General features: G+C 40.9%; 1 protein-coding gene across 1 annotated transcript in view; it reads left to right on the plus strand.

Annotated features, from left to right (window-relative positions):
- Nucleotides 1-27,072, plus strand: part of LOC109389079 (voltage-dependent calcium channel subunit alpha-2/delta-3) — a gene marked incomplete at its 5' end in the record, with an annotated part of 298,701 nt that overhangs the window by 231,247 nt on the left and 40,382 nt on the right. Inside the window, 4 exons of the mRNA XM_019654329.1 lie at nucleotides 7,459-7,534; nucleotides 10,161-10,213; nucleotides 11,710-11,765; nucleotides 21,260-21,371. Of these exons, the coding sequence (XP_019509874.1) occupies nucleotides 7,459-7,534; nucleotides 10,161-10,213; nucleotides 11,710-11,765; nucleotides 21,260-21,371 (297 nt within the window). The remainder of the gene's footprint in view (nucleotides 1-7,458; nucleotides 7,535-10,160; nucleotides 10,214-11,709; nucleotides 11,766-21,259; nucleotides 21,372-27,072) is intronic.

A 27,072-nucleotide genomic window follows, 5' to 3' on the forward strand; every position in this document is an offset into this window, starting at 1 on the left:
ATGCAATAATTCTGCATAATCACATGAACTCATGTAGCTATAAAGGAAACTGGGAAACAGCATATTGAGAACTCATGGTCCGCTTGGCAGGAGAAGAGAATGGATATTGGAAAACTATGATAGTCTCTGCCACATCCAGCATGCCCCAGTTTGCTTTGAACCACTCAAGTCCTTTAAATATTGCACCTGGCTTCCTGTGATATCCTTTCTGAAAACCTTCCAGAGATGAGGCTGGTTCACAACCCCTAGTTTCCCCCACACCCCATCTGCTCCATGTAGTCCTGGAGACAGATGGTCATAGACACCATCTAACTCATCTGGCCATGATGCCTGACCCCAAGCAATGAAAGCAGGAACACTCAATCACGTCTGTTGGGTTGGACTCATAGTAATCATGGCAGCACCAGCCTCCTAGGTCCTGATGTAACGAGCCTCGGTTACTCGCCCCACACTGTGTTAAGTGCAGCACAGGCATTGCCGTGGTGCAGTGGCTGTGAAATGTAGATGTGACTTCACAGCCTTGGCAGACCGCAAGGAAGCTCCCTCAGCATCCACGTTTCTGGCCTCAAATGGGTTTTGCATTAACTCATTCCCTAAGCAGAATTCATCTGTTTCCTTCTACTTCTTAAACAAAGCAGCAAGAGAAATTTAACCTTTTCTATGGGGGATTCATCATGGTTCCATTTGTCCCTTCAGTTTAACAGGTAAAGCTAATATTCATGGAAGGGGCAGGTGATTGGTCAAAGAAGCCACCGGCTAGGTGTGACCCCTGGGCATCCATGTTCTCCTTTGACCAAGACTGGAGCTAATGTGGCTGGGAGAGCAATACTCTGCTCAGAGTGGGGACACAGGTGATTCTGATGCAGGAAGCTTCTTAGGCTCTCCAGGGCCGTGTTATGTCAGAGGACTTTCTCGGCTCTGGAGCACTCATCTGTGTTTATCAAATCGCTGCTGCCCTCCGGGGAGATTAGAAATTCTGTTCATCCTTGAGGTTTGTAGATGGCACCCATCTGTCTGGTGAGTGGAGCAAGCGTCGTGTCTTCATCTGCTGGGGCCGCCATAACGAAGTAGCACAGGCCGAGTGGCGTAAATAGAAATGTATTTTCTAAGGCTCTGGAGTCTCGAAGTCCAGCATCAAGGTGTCAGCAGGTGTGGTTTCTCCTGAGGCCTCTGTCTTTGACCTGCAGATGGCCTTTGGTCCACATTTTCTTTTCTTATAAGGACTCCAGTCAATTTGGATTGGAGCCCACCCTAAGGGCCTCGTTTTAATGTAATCACCTCTTTAAAGGCCCCATCTCCAAATACAGTCACATTCTGAGGTACTGGGGATTAGAACTCAAACATGTGCATTTTCAGGGACACAGTTCAGCCCATAGCACACCCCTAAACATGTCCAGACTGGCACTCAGCCCTGGGATGATGGGCTGGTTTGTAGGAGTCGCAGTTCCTCTCTGTAAGGCACTTAGTCAAATTGAGAGGGAAGAAAACAAAAACACACAAGAGATAATTAGCAAGTGGAGTGCATCGCATTCTAAAATTCATGGCTCTCCACCCTGGCTGAATATCAGAACTATTTTAAAAAGAGAACTGATACCAGGTCCCCAACCCCGACCGATGAAATCCTGCGGGGAAGAGTGATGTTGGGCATCAGCATGGATGTACAATTTTTGAAGTCCCCCAGGTTATGATTTTAACGGGCAGGCAGGGTTGAGAACTGCTGTTAAACACATGCCAACCGGTATGCTCACAAGTGGCCTTAAGAATCGAGAGTAAGTTTATATCCCATTTTCCAGGTTCTTCTGCCAAGACCTATTCCCAAGAGCCCCTGAAGGAGCAGGATATCCAGTGGGAATCCATGCTTGGGAAGCAGTTTAAATGCACAGCTTTACAGAACACGGGACCTAGATTGAAACCCCAGCCCCTCCAGTCATGACCCTGAGTGCTGTCATAACCCGGGATCGGGCTCACTTTCTGAGCCTTCGTTTCCTCTGAAATGTAACTTTGCCCCTGACGTCAGAGATAATGCCCACATTGCTGGCACAAAGTGACTGATTATTTCTTATTCCTACTGCTTTTATTATAATACCTGGGTGAGATGCCGATGTGATTAGTATGTGATTAGTATCTGCAACCTTTTTTTTTTTTAATATTATCGGCACCTGTTGATGAAAAGCCTTTGTGCTCACAGACCTTCTTCTTGATCTATAGAATAAGTGAGGCTTTTCTCACGGCTCCCCTCTCTGGTGCTGCACTGCACCCTGAGTGGCCCCAATATCCTGCGTGCTTGGCTCCGGACCAGTGCAGCCACATGACGCTTCTTCTCTGCTAATGATGGGTGCTCAGCCTAGATTTGTTTTAGTGATTTCTCGTCGGAGCATTCAAAGACAGCAAGGCCAGGGCTGTGTAAACCTACCACCTGTGCGGTGTTGGATGTGCTGCGCTCATCTTCCAGAACAGTGCATTTTCTGTTAGAAGCTGCTGTGGGGTGACATGGCGACCGATGCAAAAAGGAAAGAAGGCAGAGCGTTTGGGGGATCTTCTGTTAGCACTCAGGTCAAAAGACTGAGCTTTCCACCTTCCTGGCTTTCTGAGAGGTAAAAAGGGAGTCAGGCTTCCCATGGCCACAGCCCCTCTGTTGAGAATATTTTCTGTTCCTGCCCCATGCCCCTGTCACTTGTAAGTTGAAAGCTGCCCCAGAGAACACATTTTACAGCTCGACAAAAAAATACATATTTTTACATGCTACCTTAGTGAGTCACTTTGCTTCTCACAATTTTAGATTTCAAAGGGCTTAAATATGTCCCTCGGTGGGTCTCTATGTCAGATGCCCCCTGTCCTGCTTTTAGGGCCGTATTTTTTATCGTTAAGCTGTGTCAGGTTTGGTTTTTAGGCAAACTGTTTAGCCAAAGCAAGCTAATTCACGGAGTCATTACAGCTAAAGTATCTGGCCTCACAGGCACATAGTAGGTGTTTGATAAATGCTGGTTCCCATAGTTCCTAACAACCTAAAGTAGCTAAGCTCATGCCTTTGAAATTCAACCTTCTAATTCTTAGAAGAAATATTTTTCTTGGTCGTGATTTCTTGTCGAGTTGGAAAAGAACAGAATCAGCAAAATGGCTTTCAACAAGCCCTAATGTGACAGGCCTGTCATCTCAGGCTCTACGGGGTCCAGGGGCGTGTAGGGTTGTCCAGGCTTTGTTTGTACGCTTTGAGCTGCTTCTTCAGAGACCCTATCTGCCTTCTGTCAAAGTTTCAAAGAGACCTATCTGGGGAGCACAGAGATGCTAATGATAAGGTCCAGGGGTTGAAGGGCCTGGTGGTGATGTCATGGAGATTAAGGCGTGTTATCTATATAAGAATAAACTCCTCCTGCTGAGGGCAGCAGAGCAGCACCGATCCTGGGCTGGGCCCATGCTTGGGGCTTATTTTAGAGCAGAATGAAAGCAGGCAATTATCATGTTCTTTAACTATAATCAGCCCAACAGGATGCAGGTACCACAAAATGGAGTTATTTAAAACAGTAACAAAATCACTTCAAAAAGGGTAATAATCGGGAAGTCGCTCTTTCTGCAACGTCTAGTTAAAGCTGTCTAAGCGTGGAGAAGACAGGGGAGGCTTGTTTTGTAGCCTCGGTACCAGCCATGGTATCAGGAGAGCTTCCTGGTGAAATGAAAGGCAGGAACCCTGGCCTGGAGGCTGACGCAGAGCAATTGAGTTTGGCCCCAACATGTAAACTACAGCCTTTGAAAGTGATCCCAGGGGAGTCCTGAGCTTCCTGCCATCTGTCTGTCGGGGGTGGTTACCATGGCAACGGGCTCTCACTAGCCCAGCCAGCTGGTCCAGCCTGGCCCAGGGACCCCACAACAGCCCCTCAGCTTCAGTTGCAAGTTGATTCTGGACATTGGTTCTGAGACCTTATCTCGGGCAGCCCTGCCAGTGACATTCCAATAAGACTCTGGGATGAGTCCAGGGCTGAATTCTAGGCAGTTCCTAGAATCTGTCAGATTGCTACTGAGCAGAAGACAGAGGAAGGTGGGATCAGCTTGGCCCCCATCAGCCTGGTTTTGCCACTTGTTAGGTATGTGAACTTGGGTACCTTGTTTAGACTGGCTGAGACTTGGTTTGCCTCTCTGTAAAATGGGAATGACTAGAACTGTCTCATAGGGACATGTTCAGAAGAGTACCTTGCTCGTGGTTGCTGAATAGAATTTGATAGACATCAGTTGTTGTTATCATGGTCCTCCGCTGAGAAGCCCGTGAACAGAATTTCCTGCATTGTCTCTTGATAACCGCAGCACAGCTCCTGAAATTGCCTTATGAGGACACTGCAGTAATGTGTGAATTTTACAGCTTATCATGTGTGTCAGTGAGCTAAGAAAACCAGGAGGCCTGTCCATCCTCCAACCAGCTGGGTAAAGCCTGAGTCAATTCCCATTACGTTAAACACCATCCCCCACTAATTAATAATGGCAATGAAAACCATACTAATAAATTACAGCAGCAGCTGCAGCCCTGCCTTCTGTTGAATGCTCCCTCTGTATCATGCACTGTGCTAAATGCAACACACATGTAGCCTCGATTAATCATCATGGCCACCCTGTAAGGTAGCCATGATTCTCACCATTTTACAGATAAGGACACTGAGGCACCAAGAAGGTTAAAAAAAAAATTGTCATAAGTTGATGAGTAAGGATGTACGCTCAGGTGTCACAGACTTCAAAGCTGGCATTTTAACTATGAGGTCATGCTGCCATTCGTCACTTGGGCCTTTGGGTACAGGGTAGTTTTAAGAGCCCCAACTCTAACAAAGAACAAAATTAGGCCTTCTGGCGTAGTTTATTTCAGTACACGTTTACATACCTACCCATTTAAACCTCAGACCATCTCTGTGAGTCACTTTATAAGTGAGAAAAGGAAGCCCCAGAAGAGGGTAAGCAAGCTGCCCAAGATTTCACCCTGGATAAATGGCAGAACCAACCTTTAAAACCAAGACCACACTGCATCCACATGTACAAGACCCCACGCACGCACACATGCCACTCACCGCATGTGCCTCTCTCCCCAGCTCCGGCCCAAGTTTCAGCTATAGAAACAGAGTCAGGCAGTAGGAAAAGGAGGAAGCCAACAATAATTCTTGCCAAATCCTAGAAAGCCCTTCCAGGGTCCCCCATAGAAACCCTGTGGATCCGTTTGCAGACTGTGGCAGGCCGGGCCAGGCAGGGACCGATTGTGGTCTGCAGTTGACTCTGTGGCTGAGTTACTATCAGGGCTCTCTGTCAGTGATTTCTGTGAGAAGTGTGTTCAGGGACTTCCCCGAGCCAGATACTTGGCTGGTTGTCCATTTCCAGCACAGCATTAAGTATGCTCCACATTAAGCATTGTATTATTCTAGAAAGGAATTCCTGCGGGGAGAATCCCTTCCAGCCATGTGGAAGTTCCTGTAGTGTTGCCGTGTTAACATGTCATCTGGCAGCTGTTATGTAACTCAGGCTGGACTTTAAGTGTCTGTCCTTTGGGGTGCCCAGAATAGTTTGAAGGGGAGCTGGGGGAAGGACGGAATGCATGCCTCCTTTGGAAGAAGGTGTTTGCTCCATCTAAAAGCTGTTAACTTGCTCTCAGAAACTGCCATTCTCCTTTACTTTGTAAAAGGGTTGATGGGAAACTAAAATATCTGGAGCAATTATAAAGTAGAACCTCTCTGCAACTGAGTAAACGTCATCACTGGGACAAAAGCTATAGTTTTATCACCAGTGGAGGAAAAGAAATGCACCCCTTCTTGTCTTATCCAATGCACTGTTTTCAAATGTAAGAATACACTCAGTGTTATGGTGGTGGGAGTGGGCATTAAACCAATGAGCCAGCTGGCTTCCCACAAGTTGCCAAAGTGCCGGGCTGATCTTGGGCCAGGCGTGTCTCCTAGCGCTTGACAAAGACAGGACCCTGCCATTCCTTAATCCAAAATGACCCTCCCCAGCTTTCCTTGACCTTGGAGACTGGGGCGGCTTCCATCCAGATCCCAGAATCCAGTTCAGAACAGTATATTCCCTCTGGAGTATCCTGGTCCGTGCACATCATCCTTGTCAAACCAAAATGACTATTTTGTCAATTTGGGGGCTTTGTCCTCCTCCCCACCCCTCCCCAATACCATTATTCCCTTTATTCTTCAAGTGTTACAGTCCAGAGAGAGTATGTCTACCTGTGCTAGCAGCCAAACACTAAACACGGAGAATTGCAGTGGAGAAAGACTGGCTATTTTATTACGAATGGCACCCCTCTGGAGGACAGGAAGCTAAAACTCAAAAGCCCCAATGAACTCCCTGATCCAGGATATGGGCAGGTTCTTAAAGGTAGAGAATGAACAGGTATGTGGAAGTCTTGGCAGGGCAAATTTTAATTGGAGGACCTTGGAGCTTGGCCATTTATGGTAAGAGGTGTCAGCACAGGATCTTCTTGGACGACAGACCCTCTGTTTCGGAAAGGGTACTGGTGCTCATGCTGTGGCTGTGTCCCATCCTTTGGTTCCATGTGGGGTGGGAGGATGGGAGGGAAGACTTTGTTTCCAGGTGCAGCTGGAGGTGAGGTCTCTCCTCTGTCCCTACTCAGCTGCTTGACTTGCAGTTTTGGTCTGTTGTCTCTGAAAGGCTACTGTGTATAGGACAGGATAGAACCATTCTGAGCTGGTTCTGCGGTCACACAAGTGCAACATGACTGTGTCCCCAGTCCTGAACTTGGCCATGTTCCTGGTGTGGCTGAGAAAAATACCACTTTCCTCCCACCTTCTCAGTTCTTCTAGCTGGGCTAATAATCAAATTAACAGAGACAGATTAACAGGAGAAAATGTCCAAAGTTTATGATATAAATGTACATTCGGGGGCACCTGAGAACGTGACCTGAAATGCCTTGGGCAGTTGAGGTTTACATGCCATTCTGGACAAAAGAGAAGGGACAGGGTCTGGGATTTCCAGGGGGAAGTAGGTCATTCACAGGGAGAGGAGAAAGAGGGAACACGTGGCAAACAAACTCCTGCTGGCAGCCCAGAAACAACGGGACAGAGAGTCTCCCCTGTAGAACAAGTGTTTGCATAGATCCTTCCTATCTGCTATATTTAATTCAAATAGGCTAAGGTAAATATGCTAAAATTCCCTTCCTAAAGCAGGCCTTTCCATCTGAATTCCATTTAGACAGGAAGGGAGTGGGGGTCAAAGGTTCTCTCTGAGTCTTGTGTTTCTTAATAGCCAGCTTAAAATCAATATCCCAAAAGGTGCATTTGGGGGGTAGCAAAACTTTGGTCCCCTTTCCTGGTTTGTCATCCTTGTTGGGCCTGCATTTATTTGTGTTTGTCACTGCTGCACTTGATGGTAGCGTCACCGACTGTTCACCTTGCTGCTTGGCCCATAGCATCCTTTGGTTCCTGTGTTTGCCCCTTTAGTGAAGCTCATTTCCATTCTTTCCTACAGAATTACCCTTTATGACTATCAAGCCATGTGCAGGGCCAACAAGGAGAGCAGCGATGGCGCCCGTGGGCTCCTTGACGTAAGTACAGTGCAGTCACCCAGGAGCCAGCTGCATGTTTCCATCTGTCTCTGTGTGTGAGCATCTAATTTCCTCTGGGGCAATCAAGTTATCTTTTTCAAAACCATGAACATTTAAAAGTATTTCCTGACTTTACTGGTTAAGAAAAGTCACTTCTGTTCAAACCCAAATTCAGTGATTATATGAATGACAAACAGATTGAAAGTCTTTGATGGATCAATGCACCAGTCCCCTTTTGATGGACAGAAAAAGGGGGAAGTTTTGTGGATTCTCTCAGTCTTACATAAAAAAGAATTTGGTTTGGTCCCACAGAAATCTTCCTTTGGTTGGTAATAGAGCTGTTAGCCCGTGAACAAATTCACATTTTGATCATAGCTCCTGGACCCTAACCATGCTGCTGCTGAGTTTCAACATCATTTTTCCTGGAGCTGCTTCTGTGGCTGATGTCACAGTTGCGAATCAGTCAACATAACTATTGTAGCATTAGAAAATGGCTTTGCAGACTGCCAGAAATCAACTGCTATCATTTACACCCAGTTTAAAAATGTAATTTGCAATGTGTAAGCAATGTAAGTTTGGCCACCAATAATTTGAAAACATACATACCAAAAAAAATAGATATAGATACTTCAGTAGAGTTTGGCATATGTGTATAAATATAACCCTTATATGTTATTATTTTGTAAATTCTAAAAATTAACCTAAAATTAGGTTTGAAGCACAAAATTTAAGAGTCATTTTGGTTTTAAAATACACACACCTTCTCATTTGCTGATGTACAGTCTTGCAAGGGGATTATTTAAAAACCAAATATATAACACAGTTCTTCAGTCAGGGAACAAGAAATGAGTCAGGGATACAAAATATTTCTGAAACAACTAGGAACTAAGAATTGGGCATTTTGAAAAACACTGCTTTTTAGTGAGAATCAACCTGTCTTTCCAAACTCAAGTTTCCTAACCTTAGCATGAATATTTCCAGACTTAAGATGTTCCCAAGGTACGTTTTCATCATTAAAGTTTAAAAGCTCAGTGGCTTTATTCTTCTGAATGATAATGTGCATTTAAATTTTTTAATCCTGTATTTACATAATCCCTTTGTTTATCCATACATTGAACTAGTGTCTGGCAGGAAATGCTTGAGTGCCCTTATCGGCTGGCCTCAGGGTGAGCTGCCCCAGTGCCTGCCCCTCTCCATCTTCAAAACCTCCTTAATCCCTTTATTCATTCTCTCCTCCCTCAGAGTCACACTACCAAGGACTCCAGAAATGTCACTACCCATCCCAGCAGGTACAAAGACACAGACCTGTCTCATGGTCTGACCATCTGGGTCATTTGAAAGAAACATGATTGTTTTTCAAGCCCTGTGATTCAAAATGTCAAAACCACAGGCCTACGAAGGTTGCATTTGGTTTTAGGAAATAGTTAATAGTTCACATCTTTATCTGAACCTATTCCCGAAGGCCCTGTGATTCAGGAAATGATGGTGATACACTCAGTCAAATCAGAGCAAGAAATGCAGTCTGAAATCTGGGTGGACTGGGAGTCACCCCAGTAGATATTTGTGGTTTGTGTTTACTTACCGGCTGGAAATAGGGACGTTTCAAGACTGGTTAGAGGTATATACATTGATTCTTGTTTTATTGAAAACTGGGTAATCCCCCCATTCCTTGTTCTAGTCCTTATCATCAAAATGCTCAGAAGATAAAATTAAGCAGCCATCACTTAAAAACCAGGATTTGGCATTTCAACCCTCTGATACCTAAACACAACCACAAAAGGTTCTGAGAATTTTCTGAGCCTGCCATCTGGAGCCTGGGGTTTGCCAATGTCATTGCCTGTCTTTCAAACCTGCCCACCACTTACATAGCTGGCCTACCTCAGTACAAAGAACTAACTGAGGGGAAGACTTGGTATTTTCCAGAATTCAGGAAATTGAATTATCCACATAGGAAATATCACAAGAGTAAACAATCCAACTACTTTTCTTAATTAAAATATTCTGAAGTAAAGATTAGGCTGTCAATGCCTTCTTTTATAGAGTGAAGGGGATTTTTTTGCAAGGATAAAATCACATGTTTATATGGTTATCATTTTTTCAAGTCCAAATATGGAAGTGTGAGAAAAGGCAGCTTGCATCATACATAATTCATGGGCGGCATTAAAATCGAGTATATGCAATTTTTGCTTGTTTCCATGAATGACATACAGTGATGGAGAACAGGCAAGCACCTTTCCGAGAGGCAGCCCTGTAAATTACCATTTGAAATTAGTTATATGACTCCAGACTCTCAGCATTAGGCTGTGAAATATTATCCCCTAGAGGGTAAAGGTTTAAGCATCCTTTGCTGAACTTCCTTTTTCCTCCCAGAGATAACCCCTGTATTAGATCATGTTTATTTTACTTGTAAATCACATCTCACTACAGGGGAGTTCAAAGTTTTAAAATGTTAGTTTTGGGATATAGTATCCAACCATTTTCTTCATTCAGCTAGAGCTTCACTGTTTTTTGACATGATATCAATCTCTCTAAAAGAATAACATTGTCTTTATGTAAAGCCTTAAGTTAAACTACAATTTTTGCGTCCGATACATTTTTTTTTAATAAACTAAATTTGTCTCTTCAGCCTTATAATGCCTTCCTTGCTGCAGTAAAATGGATAATGACAGAACTTGTCTTGTAAGTACAACAGCTACATCTTTTTTAAGAAGTATTATTGCTTTTCTTTTGTATTAGTAAGTGAATTGAGAGCCTGATGCTTTCAATAACCATTAGATTCATAATACTCAGAGATAACCTCATTGAAAATCTCAGAATATTGAACGCTGAGACCAAAAAATTATCTTTTATTAAGTTATTCATGGTCACTGCTTATGCCCTTATGTAATTGTTTAGCAGACTAACAGCTTGCAATACACAAACCAAATGTATTTACTGTGGTTACTGTTAAATTTAACATAGATGTCTGGCTGTTTTTAATGCATCCTGGGTGGGCTGTGGTCAGAAGAACAAATTGCCAGGGCTGTCCACTGTGCTACTTTGGATGTCTTGCCATGTACAGAAGTGGGGCTTGTATAGTCATGGGCCAGGGGCTGGGGGCTTTTCTCAGGTGTGATTTAATTGTTTACCCTGTCAACTTTCCATCCTGCTTGGGGGGTGCTGGATGCATCTGTGACTTAGGTCAGACTTGAAATGGCACAAAGATGAAAGGCTTGACTTCCAGATGACACATTACAGAAACACTGTGTCACACGAAAGGGAGAAATAGACAGGCATGGAAAGCAGGTCATTCAAGCAGCACCAAATTCTCTTATTCTTATTTTCCACATCAAGGTTTCAATTCTGTTGGTTTAAGGGAGAAATTATTTGATGACCGGACATCGATGAACATTGTCTTCTGTATTATTTTAATGTAACCTATGTTCATGTAACAAAGTTGTAAATTCAAGTGGAGAGTTAAGTCCTGTATACACATCAGAAACAAAAAGATACAGTAGCAGAAAATAGTGGGATTTTGATTGAGAGTGAGTTCCTAGAGAGAGCCATGTGCCTAGAAAAGAAATGGCTAAATTTTGGTCTGTCTCCATTCATTTTGAGGATGTTTTATATTACTTTTGCATTCTTTATGAGCAATCGAGAAAGTTTATTTTTTTTAAATTTGCATTGTGGCATAATTTCATAAAGAGAAGTTTGTCCCACCTGCCCCCCCTCCACCACTACCACCCGCACAGCCACACACATGGCTAAACATTGCATTGCAGTATAAATTTTGAAAGCATCGTTTATTACTGCAGATCATAGTTTGGTAAAGAATATTCTAGTTGTATTTCTGAACCAAGGCAGAGGAAGACCTTTAGAAGTTGATTTTTTACTATGGATTCAGACTCTAACTAGAAACTATTTCTGCTTATAAAGCAGGATATTTCTCAGCAGAGGCCTTGAGTCTAGGTAAACCTGATTTCAGGGTTAGGTTGGCATTGGTGATAAAATACCCTATCACAAATAAGAGAGAGCCCAGTGAAAACTCAATGGTACCAGGACCAACCATGTTGAGATCTCCAGATTCTGATCTTATTCTTTCAAATGAGGTGAGCATTGCTGAATAACAGGATATCACTGTTCTATTCAGGGTGTGGATGACCAAGTAACTTTGGGCTTTTCCATCACCTGTGCAGGTTCCTGGTGGAATTTAACCTCTGCAGCTGGTGGCACTCAGATATGACAGCTAAAGGTAAGCAGAAACTGGTTTCTCTTTCTTAGCTCAGAGTGGTAAGCCCTGGGTTCACTGGCTACTTTTCATCAGGGATGTGTTCACATACAGCTACCCAGGACAAAGTGATGATTTTTCAGCTCTGCACCTTGTGCTAGGTGCAGCACCATCCAGTCTGACAAAAATTCCCCAGGCTTCATTCAGCCCGCATTGAATATACACTTTGACCTATTTCCTTAACTAAGGCTTTGCAGTCATATATTGCACAGGTGAAGTCTTCAAAAAGCTCGTGGGCACTGCCAGACTTGAAGGGAGACAGACACACCGCCTTTCTCAGCCTGAATGAAGAGATAGCTACTCCTTTGTTTTTGTTTTTGTTTCTTTTTTACAGTTACCCTCATAAAACACAAATGTAATCATACTAGTTTTCCTGCACAAAAACCTTCAGTGATTTCAGCAAGTAATTAGTAGAAACTCTTTGAAGTGTGAGATGTTGCCTTAGATCAGCATGAATTTGAATCCTGGCTCCAAGATTGGCCTTTGGCAAGTTAGTTCATCTGGGCAAGGCTCTGTTTCCCTACAGGAAGCAAAAGAGCAAAATAATAAGTAATATTTATCTCCCATCATTAGTGTGTGTGTGTGTGCGCGCGCGCATGTGTGTATGTAATGAGATAAATCATGTTACTTGCTAAGCACAGTGACTGGAATACAGTAAGCTCTCAAGAAATGGTGGCTGTAATTAATTCCTGATAATGGTGATGACAGTGTGACCACAGCAGTGATGAATACTTGAGTCCCTATGCCCTACAAACTAATGCTCTTTAATGAGGCTTGTCTCCCAGCTGTCCCCCCGCCTGTTAAGTCACTTGCTCTTTCTCAGATACACTCTGCTCTTTTTTTCCTTGGTGCATTTATTCATGTGGAGTTTTTTTTTTTACCTGGGATGTCAGGCATGAGCAGACGGCTACCAGGATGATTGTTTTTAATTATCTGCCATTTAAAAAGAGGTAGATTAGTGGTGTATCAGCATTCCCCCAGGTGCTGGATATACTGGGGGTGCCAAAAAAATGTATACACGTGACTTGTATTCATCTTTTTTTTTTTTTTTTTTTTTTTTTTTTAGCTGAGCCATCCCGCCACCTGTTGGCAGCTCACGGCTGCTCAGCTCGGGCTGACTCGAACCGCTGTTGCTCAGAGCTCAAACTCTTGAGCGAGCTCTTAACCAACTGAGCCACTCAGCCGGCCCTTGTATTCATCTTTTGCTATTGGTATTCATTGAGTATGACAATTTTAATACAGTTTTTTTCCTTTCTTCAAACGTGTATACATTTGTCTGGCACCCTCTGTATTTCAATGTGACATTCCCTCTCCCTTCCCTTAAAACCCCAGTCACTGAGAATTGCCTCAGTTCTCCCAGGAAGAATCAGCAACATTTCCTTCCTGCCTCTGTCCCAGTCAACGCACATATTTCCCAGCCCTTGCACACCATTATTGCCTCGGTTTGTTCGATCCACATGGAACTAGAATTTCTTGGTGACAGGAGCTGTGTCTTAACCCCTGTTACCCTGTAACACCTAACTGCTGTTCAATGCATAGCAGGTGCTCCATCTCTGCTCACTGAATGCCCTAGCACATCTTTCTTTTGCCAGGCATGACCAGTATAGCCACTGTCATCATAGCTGTGCAAGTTACAACTAGACCCATTTTGCCTGAATTCAGGAACCCATTAATTTCTTGTTAGTTGGAATGTGAGGTGGAGTAACCCATGCAGATAGAGTTCTATGCATGCATATGCCTGCATGGAGCAGCTCTGACAGCAATGAATGTGATCCAAGTGTGTCCCAGATTGGCTCTATCCTGGGAAACACTCAGCCCAGTGGACCAGGAACCTGCTTTCATCCACATACACTCTCCCGGGGACCCTCCAGGCATGGGCTGACCCTTGCCTCTTCCTCCTGGGTTGGTACCATCTTTGAATGACAGTGATTGCTCACAATTCATCACTTTTAGAAATACAATTTAAGGAAATTAACTGAGATGGGAACAAGGGTTCTATGACAGAGTGGCTATCACCCAGGACTTTATGATTGCAAATACTGGTAAACCTTTAAACGATGAACAACTGGGACATTTTAAAATAAATTACAACCCATCCACAGAAGGGCGTAGAAAACTTTCTAAAAGATTCTGTTCCTGAAAACTTTTCTTCAAGATCAAAAATGCTCATGAAATTAAGTAATATAACAAGAAAAAACAATATACAGAACTGTATATACCCCCAAAACAGCATTCAATGGTGGAGGAGGAGGGTGTAGAGTTAAACAGCATCTGCAGTCAGTATCGCCAACGGGAAGTCAGTGAGTAGAGACCAACATATCAATTAGGAAGAAAAGACTATCATTGTGCCCCAAAGAAAATTTCACCTATGGCATGAACCTGCTTTGTTTAAAATTGCACGTGATTTGAAAAAGAGGTGAGAAGGAACCTACTAAATGGATGCTTGTTTGGGTTTTTTTTTTTAATGTACTTTTCTTATTTGACTAGCTTTTCCACAATTTTACTATTAGGGGTTTAAGAAAAGATAAATGAGGTTAAAAGAGAGAAAAGGAAGAAAGTGAATAGAGGCTAAGAGAATGGGTTGCAAGTTGGTTCAATGGCTGCTCTCTCTGCAGCACCAGTGCCTGGGGACAAGCCACTCCACCTTCTGCATTGTACTTTGAGCTCTGGGAGGCTGTTTCACCTATAAATGACGTGCTCCGGCTTTGGGGTCAGGCAGCTTCCTCTGCCTCTTGCTAGTTGCAGAGGTTCTGGACAAATCATGTGGTCTCTCTGGGCTTTGAGTTCCTCGCTGGTCAGCAGATAACATAATGCGGTTGTGGGAGATGAATTCCACAGTGCAGGCAAAGTCCATGGCAAGACATGCACGGAGCAGGGGCTCTCCGCCTGGAGGGCGGTGTTCATGTTTGGGTGGTGGCGGTGTTTTCTGGGTAAGGCTCCTGGCTGTTAGGAGTGTACTTAGTGCTGAGGGCAGAAGGCTGGCTGCCTTCAGTGCTTTGCTTTTTGACATTCCTCTTCACACCGGTGTGCCTGCCCCTCCCTGGCGGAGGGGCTTTGATTGTGAGCCTGAGGATACCCTCCTGCATGCCAGCCTCCATTCTCACTTCCCCTATTCTCACCTGGACCCTCTCACCTTCCCGGTGATCTGCCCACACAGGCACCTGCCAACCCCCTGGCTCTGGTCCATCAGATTCGACAACTAGTTTCTGAGTCTCTATTGAGTACCTGTGATCTTTGCCTAAACCAGTAGTTTCCAACCTGGGGGTGATTTTGCCTACCACTGGTCATTGCAACATCTGGAGACATTTTGGGTTGTTACGCCTGGGGATGGGTGTGTTCCTGACATCTAGTGGGTAGAGGTCAGGGATGCTGCTAAACATCCTACAGCACACAGCTGCTGACAACAAAGAATTATCCGACTCAAACTGTCAATAGAAAAAAAAAATGTCAATAGAGTAATCACCCGTTATCTACCAATAATATGCTCCAAGGCCCCAGTGGATGTTTGAAACCGTGGTTACTTCCAAAGCCTGCAAATGTTATATTTTTTCCTATACATACATACCTAAATTTGTAATTTATGCAGATTAAGAAATTAACAATAACTAAATTGTACAATTATTACAATATACTGTAATAAAATGAATGTGACTGTGGTCTCTCTCTGATCACCGAGACTGCCACCACATGAGTGATGGGCAGGTAGTGTTTGCAGCATAGATACACCAGACAGTGGGATGATTCACGTCTCAGGCAAGGTGAAATTGGAGGGCACGAGACTTCATCACACTACCTACCACTTGAAGCTTACGAATTGTTTATTTCTGTAATTTTCTAGTTAGTATTTTCGGACCGTGGTTGACCACGGGTGACTGAAACCGCAGAAAGCAAAACCGTGGATATGGGGGCACGACTGTAGCGCCACTGTGGAGACACCCTGGTGTAGACCAAGGAGTGTGGGGCAGGGGATGATGAAAAAGGAAGGAGGTTATGGTCGCTGCGCTTATTGATGGTTAGAGACACTTGTGAAGGTTCCCATTCTGAAATTTCACATCCCCTCTCCCCAGCTTTCCTGTCCACCAGGACCAACAGTGGACACAATTTTAGCTAAGAATAACATGATGCTTTAGTCCTCTGTTTCTGTTTTTGAAAGCTTTGTGAAAAGATTCTGAATAGATAAAATCCAAGTCATCTCATGCCCTTGCCACACCCTGAGACCTTTTCCCTCACAGACTATAGAAAGACCTTGTCAAATAATTATATCGTTGATACACAGTGCACCAATGTTTAGTGCTTTTCTGTTTCCAGAGTACTGGCGCTAGATTATCTTCAGATCCCTTCAACATAGCTGATAGGCGGGGACTGCTAGAGTTTGTCACTGAACCTTTTTGTGAGGCACCTAAGTCAGACAGTTAATAGATCATGGGCTCAAACCTAACCCGAGACCCACCACCTCAACTGGACAGCGGGCAGAGAGGAAACTGACCTTCTGGGAGCCCCCATGTTGGGCAGGCTGTGGCACGTGAGTGTCACATTCAGGCCTAAAGCCCTCTGCTGGGAGCAGCTATGACTTTTTCCCTTTTATAGATGAAGAAACTGAATCAAATGAGAGTGAATAAACTCATTTGTGGGGCTGCTACCATCTGGATATCTCCGTGAAATGTAAATGTAAATCTTAGACCCAGTATAAGGAGAGAAAAGTTTCAAGCACCGTAACTATATTGACTTGTAAAGTTTCTTCATTCTAAATTTACCATTCCCTCACGAGATAAAGACCCTGAGCTGAGACATACATCTTTGTTTAGCTAAAAATGGAATCCATAATTACACTGTTTATCTGCTTCATTTCCTTAATGAAGGGGACTGTGGAAGCCCATTTCTGCTTGATTATCACAAAGGTATCATTTTGGCGAAGTTGCACAAAGAGAATGGAGCTTGCTGGCACCCGGTTATGAATGGGGGTGCATTCACAGAGACAAAAGAAGAGGAAAGCTTTTCAAATGGCAACTCTATTCATTCCCCATTGTCTGCACATAATTACTGTGAACCCAAGTCAGTTATTCTCATCAGGGACATTTGTTGCTAAGGGAAAATTAAAGATATTCAATTGTGTGGGTGCTTCATTGTGAGTGAGTGAGTGATAGGTCACGGTGGCTTCAGCGTTGCACCCAGTGTAACTGGGGTGGAAGGGAGAACAGTGTGATGGCAAAGAGCGTAGGTTCCAGGATGTCACCACCTGGGTCTGTATCTGGGCCCCACCACTTAACAGCAGTGTGACTTTGGGCAGGCATCTTCATTTCTCAGCGCTTTAGTTTCTTCATCTGTGAAACGTGATAGCAGTAGGGACTTGCTCACTATGTGATGGCAAGGACTCTATCCATCAAAGGGCCTCGCATGATGTTTGGCACGTAGTAAGCGCTTAATCAGTGTTGGTTGGGACAGTAGTGGTGGCAGCAGCGGTTTTGCTGTTTAAGTAAATGATGGTTGCGGTCTGTCGCCACTCTGTGGGACTCAAGGCAGGCTATGTCTGCTTTTTGAACCCCAGTTTTTCCTTCTGTAAAAGGAAAGAATCAGTGTCACTGAGCTCCATGATCCTTGTGTACTCACACCTTTTTCAGATAATAAATTTCAACGCCTAAGAGTACTCATTGGATCGCTGGTAGCCTTGGTCATTGGTTTGAAATTCCAAGGATAAATAGTAACAACTGGCAAATATTATTATAGGTGGTGTTTTCCATACTACTCCAGACAAAGGAAGGTCTTCATAATAAACCATGTTATTTAAATTAAATGTGGCCATGATTTTATATGATAATTCGTGTGTTTCTCCAAAAGCACATCAAGCAACCTCCAGCCAATCTATAGTCATGCCGCAAAGAGACTCAACAGTTTACCACCACATCAGTATGGGTGCCCTGCAATTGTCAAAGGGAGTTTAATTTATAAGTTGGGGATAATATAGTTCTTCTGTCAGAGTTGATGGAGAGATGAACAGCACAGAAACAATATATGTTGAGTACTTAGCACAGTGCCTGGAATATAAGAGTACTAAGTGTCAGTTAATGACAATAATAATAATAATAATAATAATAATAATAATCAAAAACAATGCTAGCATTCTAATGAAGCCATTGTGACATTAAAATGTGAGGGTGACAGATACCACAGCACAGTGGACAGTGGTTAAAGGTGAAGGCTCTAAAGCCAGAGAATTTAGGAGCACGAGTCCCTGTTCCATTGCTCCCAGCTAAGCCTCAGTATTTTCATCTTTAGGAGACACCACTGGTACAGGGATCTGTGGAAAATTTCATCTCCAGAAAGGATCAGAGCCAAATGAGTCTTGCCGTTGAATGTGTTGGACTCGTTCCATGGTAACTGGGCCCAGATAATTAGAATTAGAGATGGTGCAATTATCGGGCTTATTTAAATGCTGTGTGCTGCCTATCTCACCCTGCCCCAAAGACCTTTCTTCCTTTCGCTCATTGGCCAAACTTCACAGAGCAGTTAAATATATATGTGCTACAGCCCAAGTTCAAATTTTGGCTCTGCCACATAGTCAATGGATAAATTTGTGCAATGTACTCAGGCCTTTCCTCCATTCACTCATCTGCAAAACAGGGATGACAATGGTTTCTACCTCATAGTTTTTATGTGTGTGTATATGTGTTTGTGTTTGTCTTGCTTTACTGTTAAATAAATTAATTCATGTAAAGCAGAACATCATTGGTGCATAATAGTTTCTTAATAAATTTAGCTGTTACCATCATTAGGTTATAAATGCCATCTGCATGCTTGTGCCATATTCACTTATAATCGATGCTATTTATTTAATCTTTATTTCATTTCATTGGACTCACTTTTTGACATCTAATTAATGTAAATACTAAAGGGAACCTTCCCAGCTTTATGTTTAGCTTCCCAAGGAAAAAAAAAAGAGGAGAGCAAATGAAAGATGATAAAAACTCCCTAGCATCAAACAAAAGGGTCCTCCTGACAAAATCGAAGGCATTGGAAAAGAACCAGAAAGAGAATAAGATTCCCACTGAGAGCCACTCTGTGTTGTCTGTGGGGCTTGGGCCACCTAAACTCACCTCACCCTCCACCTAGAGGCAGGCAATTTGTCATTACAGACTGAGAGTCTCACATTTCCTTTGTTCATTTTATTTGCTTGAAAAGCACCATTCAGGAGAATTATTCATTTATTCAGCAAGCATGTATGCTTCCTGTGAGCTAGCACTGCAGGGCACAAGGGGACAGACAGGGTCTGGGACTTGGCCCTTTGGGAGCATGACAACTACCAACGCTGCACCATCAGTGGAGTCAGGAGTCAGGGAGGTAGCCATCTGCTTGCCTTTTCTAACCAAGAAGATATGGCTTGGAAAGGCTGACAGTCTGAGGAGTCAGTCAAATGACACATGCAGTAGAGGTCGTGATGGCCGTAAGCACAGGCCCTTACATTGCTCTCAGAATGGGTCAGCCACTTGCACGTATCAACTCGTTTGAGCCTCAAACGACCATGTGAAGTTGCTACTGTTATTGCCATTTTGTACATGAGGACAGTCTCTACACAAGGCATAGGGAGATTAAAAACTCATCTGTGATCACACAACAGGGGCAAATACACAACCCCCAGAGCCATGCTCTTAGCTACTACGTAATTTGCCCAACTCCTGGCATGTGGATGGTAACACTATAACAGCCAGCATTTCACGAAGGTTGTGTGTGTACATACATGTGTGTGAAAGCATGCGTGTGTGTCAGTCTGTTCAGAACTACAATGCTTTAGTTCATTGATTCCTCAGAAAAACCGTGTGAGTTAGCATGGGCATCCCCTGTTTAGGTCAATGACTGGTTCCTGAAAATCACGTGTTCTGCATTTGAAAAAGAAAAAAAAGCTGATTGAAAGTCGACTTCCTTTTGTTTTAAATAGGAAAAATTACAATGTACTACCTACACTTAAATCCCAAACACCAAATTAATTTACTCAAAATAAGTAAAGCTCAGGGAAAAACCTACATTATAAAAAAAACCAATCACACTATGATATGAGTGCTTAGAGCATGGTTCCCTGATCACCCAAGGATTATCTGATTGTCACCAAACAGGTGTTTGGCTTTTGCTAACCATGTGATGGTCCACTTCGTGCCAGTGGCCTCCCAGATGGACGTTCCACAAAACATCTACCCAATTGGGTGGTTCTGACATCCATGCAACTGTATTTCGAATATAACATGAGACCTTGTCCACACATCATTTTGTTAAAACCCTATTGAGTTGTGCAGTTTTAAACTATCTATATGCCTATACCATATAGTATATGTAATACCTATTTATAAATATATGTTTATATTTTATATGAACATCAGCCAAAAACGTTGCAGAGTTTGGAAAGCTGTAAGCATTCTACTGGGGAAATGTGAAGCAGTGGACCTCCGGTGCAGATCCCTGTACCACTGGTGTCTCCTACAGATGAGAATACTGAGGGTTAGCTGGGGGAAGGGAGTAGGGACTCGTGTTCCAAATTTCTCTGGCTTCAGAGCTTTAACCACTGTCTACTGTGCTATGGCGTCTGTCTTCCTCATGTTTTAATGTCACAATGGCTTTATTAGAATGCTAGCGTTGTTTCACTTATTGTTTCTTCTTCTTCGTCTTCTTCTTCTTCTTCTTCTTCTTCTTATTATTATTATTATTAATAACTGACACTTAGCACTTTATGTTCCAGGCACTGTGCTAACTACTCAGCATATATTGTTTCTGTGCTGTGCACTTCTCCATCAACTCTGACAGAAGAACTCTATTATCTCCATCTTACAAATTTCAAAAATGGAGACTTAGAGAGGTTTTGGAACTTGCCCACTGGACATAACTTGTTTAAAAAATTTAATCAACCACAAGCCTTTACCAAGTGCCTACTATGTCCTCGTTTACATACCAGGGTTATTTAGTGCTGTATTGCTGGACAAGGAACTTCATAATAGTAGGACTGCGCTCATGGCTGTGGTTCAAAGACATGACGTATTTTACTAGTCCATATTTCAATTTTGTTTCTGTAATAAAACCGTGCAATTGTATCATGACCTTTGTCTCACCCTAAATAATATGGTGTAACTTATATTTTATACATTTATTTAGATATACATATGTGTTTGTTGCTAAATTCAAGTTAAGTCTGAGGTCAGAGACCCAGTGACTGATGTTGTCCCAGAAAGTAGAATTCTTGTGATGCATAAATGATAGCTGATCAAGCCAACACAACTGCTTGAGGAATTATAGCTTATAGAGTTGCTTGGCAGATGAAATCACTTGACTAATTAGAAAATAATGCATTATGCTGTGCCTAGAAAAATCGCAGAGCAGCAGGAGCGGAACTGCGTTTGGAGTTTCTATGGGCTGCCAGTCACAATAAAGCCTGTGCCTTACGTTCTGTTTTTCTTTTTTTTTTTTCCTTATCCCTACAGCCCAGAAATTGAAACAGACCCTGGAACCTTGTGATACTGAATATCCAGCTTTTGTCTCTGAGCGCACCATCAAGGAAACCTCAGGGAACATTGCTTGTGAAGACTGCTCCAAGTAAGCCCCCTACCTTTCTCCTCAGGGTACAACTTTCCCAGATGGGCCAATGCCACCGGCATGCCCAGGATTACGTTCTGACAGATGGAAGCATGGATGCCCTCTTGTGTGAGGAAGTATTTCCACCAGCTTGGAAGAAACAGCGCTTGGCTGTGTTAGATCATTTAGAGTTTGGGAAGCATTCAAAATGCATAAGAATGCGTCCTCGAATATAGGAGATTTCTAGTCCTGTTTATTGGTGGTTGGAAAAAGTCCTAATTAATGTTTCCTCAATTGACGGCAGTTTCAGCTCTCTGTTCTAGGAAAGTCCCTTAGGTATCTGTACTGAAGGCACCAAATAGTCAGGACTTACTGAAATCTGATAGATTAGAAATGCTTCTTGGTGGTTTAACATGTATTTTCCTGATTACTAATGAGGGTGGACCTTTTTTTTATTTTTTATTTTTTATTATTTTTTTTTTTTTGCTGTTGTTGTTTGGATTTCCTGACCTTTTCATTCCTGTTGGCAGTTTTCTGTTGGGTGGTGGATCTATTCAGACTGATTTGGCTGTTCTTTCTGTTTTTCTGGGTACGATTCCTTTGCAGTTGTATACTTTATATATGTGTCTTTCTGTCTCCACATTTATAGATGTCCTTAGATGCCTGGAAATTTTCTTTAGCTTTTATTTTAATGTAGCCTAATTTCTTTTTCTTTTCTTCTATGACTTGTGCATTTTGTTCCTTGTTTAAGAAATTTGTCTCTGCCCTAATGTCATAATGCTATTCTCATATATTTTTACTCTGAGTGCTTTAAAGGGTTGCCTTTCATGGTTAAGACTTTAATCCTTCTGGAATTTGTTTGTGTGTGTGGCATGGTGTACGGTCTAGTTTGGTCCTTTTCTATAGAGTCAGCCTTTTAACCAGCACTTTTTATTGAATAGTCTTCATTTTCCAATAGATTTCTTATGACACCTGTGCCTTAGGCTGAGTTCCCATCTATATGTAGATCTGTTTCTAGGTTTTATGGTTTGTCAGTTCCTATGTCAACACTATGTCTCTTTAATTATTCTAGCTTTATAATATCACTATATTTAGGAGAACGAATATCCTTTCCTTGTTCCTCTTCTAAGTTGTCTTGGTTTTTCTTTCCTCTTTCATATTAATTTTGGAATCAGCTTATTAGTTCCCATGATCTATGCTAGGGCTTTCATTAAGATTGCTATAAGTTATATATTAATTTGAAGGTAATTGCTATCTTTCATATTGAATCTTTTCCCCAAAAAAACTACATATATCTATTTGCACATGTCTTTTTCTATGCCTTTCAATACAGTTTTATAATTTTATGTTAGGTTTATAACTAGACAGCTTATAGTTTTTCTTGCTATCATTAGTGCCATATATTTAAAACTGTATTTTCTAATTGGTAATTGCTAGCATATGAGAACATCACTAATTTCTGTACATTGAATACCTTACATCCAACAAATTGTTAAATGTTCTTTTAGAGCTAGTAGCTTATGTATAGATTCTCTGGGACTTTTTGTATAGACAGTAATATCACTTGTAAAAATTTTTCTTTCTGATCTCCATACTTAATTATTGTTCTGTGTTTTATTGCACTGGATTTCTGATACATAGTTGAATAGAAGCAATGAGAATAGGCCACTGTGACTTCATAATTTAAAGGAATTGCTTCTAATAATTCCATGTTAAGTATAATGTTTGGTATAAGGTTTTTAAAATTGTAGTAAAATATAATAAAAAATGTACCATTGTAACTATTTTTAAGTGTACAATTCAAGGGCATTAAGTACAGTCATTAAGTGTTGTGCAACCATACTGTTATCCATGTCCCAAATTGCTACAGGTTTTTGATAGTTAACCATTTATTAAGTAAAAGAAAACCTTGCAGAGCTTTTGATGCTGTTATTGTTTGAAATGTGAATGGATGTTGAATTTTATAAAAAACATTTTTCTATATCCATTCCTAAAATAATTTTAATGTGTTAATATGTTGATTTAAATGGATATAATTTAATCTTTTTAATCATGAACTATATATACTACAATCATGAAGTATATTATATATATATGTATATATATATATATATATATATACACACACACACACACACTATACTATCATGAAATATATATATACTATAAATATCTTTAGTCGTAGATGTGTTGTCTACCATGAAAACATGCTTTTCCAGAATGGACATTCATTGTCATTATTACAAAAAACACAACCATATTTCAGGATTCACTTGCTCATGTTATGTTGTAAACTTTTGCAACTGTGCTCAAAAAGGAGCGTGAGCTATACTTTTCCTTTCTTGTACTGTCATTTGGCTTTGCTATTAAGGTCATTTTATTGTCACAAAATTACTTGGAGAGTTTTTCCTCTTTCTCTAATATGCTAACATTGTGTATAACAATAACTTAACTGTTTCTTATAGGTTTAGTAAAACTTACCCATAACACCATCAGTAGCTAATAGGTTTTTTGTTTGTTTCTTTGTTTTTGTGTGAGTACATTTTTAACTACCGAATTACTTTTTTAGTGGTTAGATATGTCTTTGGAATTTCTAGGTTTTTAAAAATAATGTTCGTGATTATATATCTTAGAAAATTGCCTATTTCATCTCACTTTTCAAGTTTGTTGCATGCATTTGTTAATAGTGTTCTCTTTTGATTGAAAATGCTGTCATATTTGTGATTTGGCCCCCTTTTAAATCAACCTTTCCTTCCCTTTCTTCTCCTCCTTCTCTCTCTCTCTCTCTCTCTCTCTCTAACTCCCTCCCCCTCATGTTTCTTATTTCCTCCTTCCCTCTCCATACTGGCAGAGATATATTTGTTTTGTTTTTCTTTTCAAAGAACTGTCATTTAGTTTGCCTGATTCTCTGTTCTTTCTTTGACTTTCTAGTTCATTTATTTTGCTTCTTATCTGTATTCATTACATTTCTTCTGTGTTTTGGAGGTTTATTCTGTTTTTTTCCTAACATTTCGTGCTTGCCACTTAGCTTTTTCAGCTGCACTCATGTATATTTTATATATAGTCATATAATTTCTCTCTGCATTCCAGTTTATCTCCATAAATTTAATATATAGGGCTTTCATTATTATATAGCTCTAACAATTTTCTAATTTTCACAATTTTTTTGATGTATAAATTTTTAGATAGTATTTTAAGATTTTTTAATATGTAGGTTTTGAGACTATCTTTTTATTTTTATTGCTCTTTAATTACATGACACTGTGGTCTGTATAACACATGTTTTTAGTATGTATGGAGACTTACTTTGTATTCTAGTGCTTGTCCATATGTTTTTGAAAGCCAGTTTCATTCTCTAATAGCTGGGTACAGGGATTAATATATTAATATGTATCTGTTGGTTCAAGTATGTTAATTGTGTTTCAAAGTTTCCTTTTTTTAGGGATGGGGGTCTATTTTAAATGGCAATTAAGCTTGTACTAGGCTTAGGGATTTTTCAACTCCTTCATGTCATTTAATACATTTTGCTTTTTATATTTTGAAGCTTTTTTACCTTAGACATCTCTGTTTGGGATTGGTATAGCTTTCTGATAAATCATTCTTTTATCACTATGTAATAACCTTCTTTATATGAAAGTGTTTTATGCTTTAATTTCTATTTTGTTTGCTAATAGCATAGGTATAGTAGTTCTTTTGGTAACATTCCCTCGGCATATTTTCCCCCTTTCCTCCATTTTCAATTCTTTTTTTTATTATTATTTCGTGTTAGGATTTTGTCTTATAAATAGAATACAGAGGGATTTGAAATACCTCTATTATTGGTAGATTTACTCTTTAAAAATGTACTGTGGTTACCAAAAAGTTTGGATTTATTTCTATTGCCATTTTATGTGGGCTCGATTCTCCTTTTTTTTCTTCCTCCCTCCCTTCCTTCCTTCCTTCCTGCCTGCCTGCCTTCTATTGGATTTATTGAGTTTTCTCTATTCCTTTTTTTCTTTACTAGTATGTGAAATATACCCTTTTTTTTTTTTTTAGTAGTTAGCCTTAACTTTTAAAACATGTTTTAATTGGTCAGGATCTCTTCTCTCCTTCAGGACAAAAAACATATAACTCTCTAACTTAGGTTGCCTTCCATCTCTTTCATGTGATGGTTTCTACTACTTTAGTTCTTCTGTGCTTTTAAACCCACCAAATACTGTATTATTGTTGTTTCTGCCTATCATAAATTAAATGTTTACCAACTTGTTTACTCACCATTGCTTTTTTATAAACCATTGCTTTTTTGTTTTATAGCACTTTGGAAGTTGTTTCAAGAATGATCTGGGAGTTGTAAATTCCCTCATTCTTTGTCTAAGACACCTTTTTAAAATGTGCTCTGTAGGAATAATTTATCTCCATACTATGTAAATCAAAATATTGTAAAGATACTATTCCATTGTCTTCTGGCTTTTAGTTTTGCAAGTAGTCTGTAAGTAGTCTGGCTTTTCCCCTTGTCTGATGGCTTGCAAACTGTTTACTCTTTCTTTAATGTTCTGAAGTTTCACTGAACTGTGTCTAGATATATATTTATTTATGTTTGTTTATGTAATTTATTCTGGATAATTTCCTTAAGCTTATACTAGAGTGCATTAATTTCTTTTTGATTGTGTCTAGTCTGCTGCTGCTTAAAGAATCCATTGACTTTTTAATATGGATTTTTTTTTATTTCTGTAAGGTTTATTTGTTTCTTTTAAAAAGCTGTGTGTTCTTTTATAGGGAGTCTTATTCTTAAGTTTTCTACAACTAATTGTAAAGGCCTTTTAAGATTGTTTTAGTAGTTTAAATATTGAGGGTACTGATCCTCTTGTTTCTTGTGTCTGCTTTCTTTCATGGTAGATAATTTGCTCATGTGTTTTGTCATTTTTTACTATAAACTGATGTTTACCATTAATTATTATTTTTCTGAGAACAGAGTAGAGCTTGAGTTTCTCTTCACAATAGGTTTGCATTTGGGCTTCAATCATATATCTTATTGGTACTGACTGTCTGGGAATAATTGTTATGTATTTTTTTGTATTTAGGAATTTCTGCACCATAGATTACAGTAAATATTTTTCCTAAGCAGCATGTAGTTTAGGCTGAAAGTTTGATTTCAGAGTCCCAGACAGCACCAGATTATCAGCTTTTTACACTTAGCTATAAATGCACAAGTTGGCTTTTGGTATCTTTTCTTGTAAGTTTTTTTGGTGTGTGTGTTTAAACATGCTTGTTTTGTTTTACTATTTCATTTCCAGCATGTCTAAGTGTTTAGAGCAGAATGGCTTTCATACTTTCCCAATCTGCCATGTTATAGTTTACTCTTCCAACAGAGGACTTTTGAGAGCAACCACAAGAAAGCAGTGAAGTGTCGTGTTTTAGTGCAGGAGCTGCGGAAGCAGAGTTCAGGGTGTGAGTCCTAACTCTAGCAATTGCTAACTGTGTGACTACAAGCGAGCACCGAAACACTCTGAAACACAGCTTCTACCTGGGTAACCTGGGGAATAATAATAGTAAGCATATCATAAGCTTGTTGTAAGAATTAAGTGGGAAAATTTATGTTGTGAATTTAGCATAATGTCTAGAACAGAGTAAGTACTCAATCAATGGCCACATTTACTACAAGCATACTGCCATGCCAACTGAGCCATAAACCATTCTGTTGAAATGCGAATTTTCTAACATCACTTCACTACTTTAGAATTCC

Source organism: Hipposideros armiger, unplaced genomic scaffold (genome assembly GCF_001890085.2).
Source record: "Hipposideros armiger isolate ML-2016 unplaced genomic scaffold, ASM189008v1 scaffold_220, whole genome shotgun sequence".
NCBI classification, from domain to species: domain Eukaryota; kingdom Metazoa; phylum Chordata; class Mammalia; order Chiroptera; family Hipposideridae; genus Hipposideros; species Hipposideros armiger.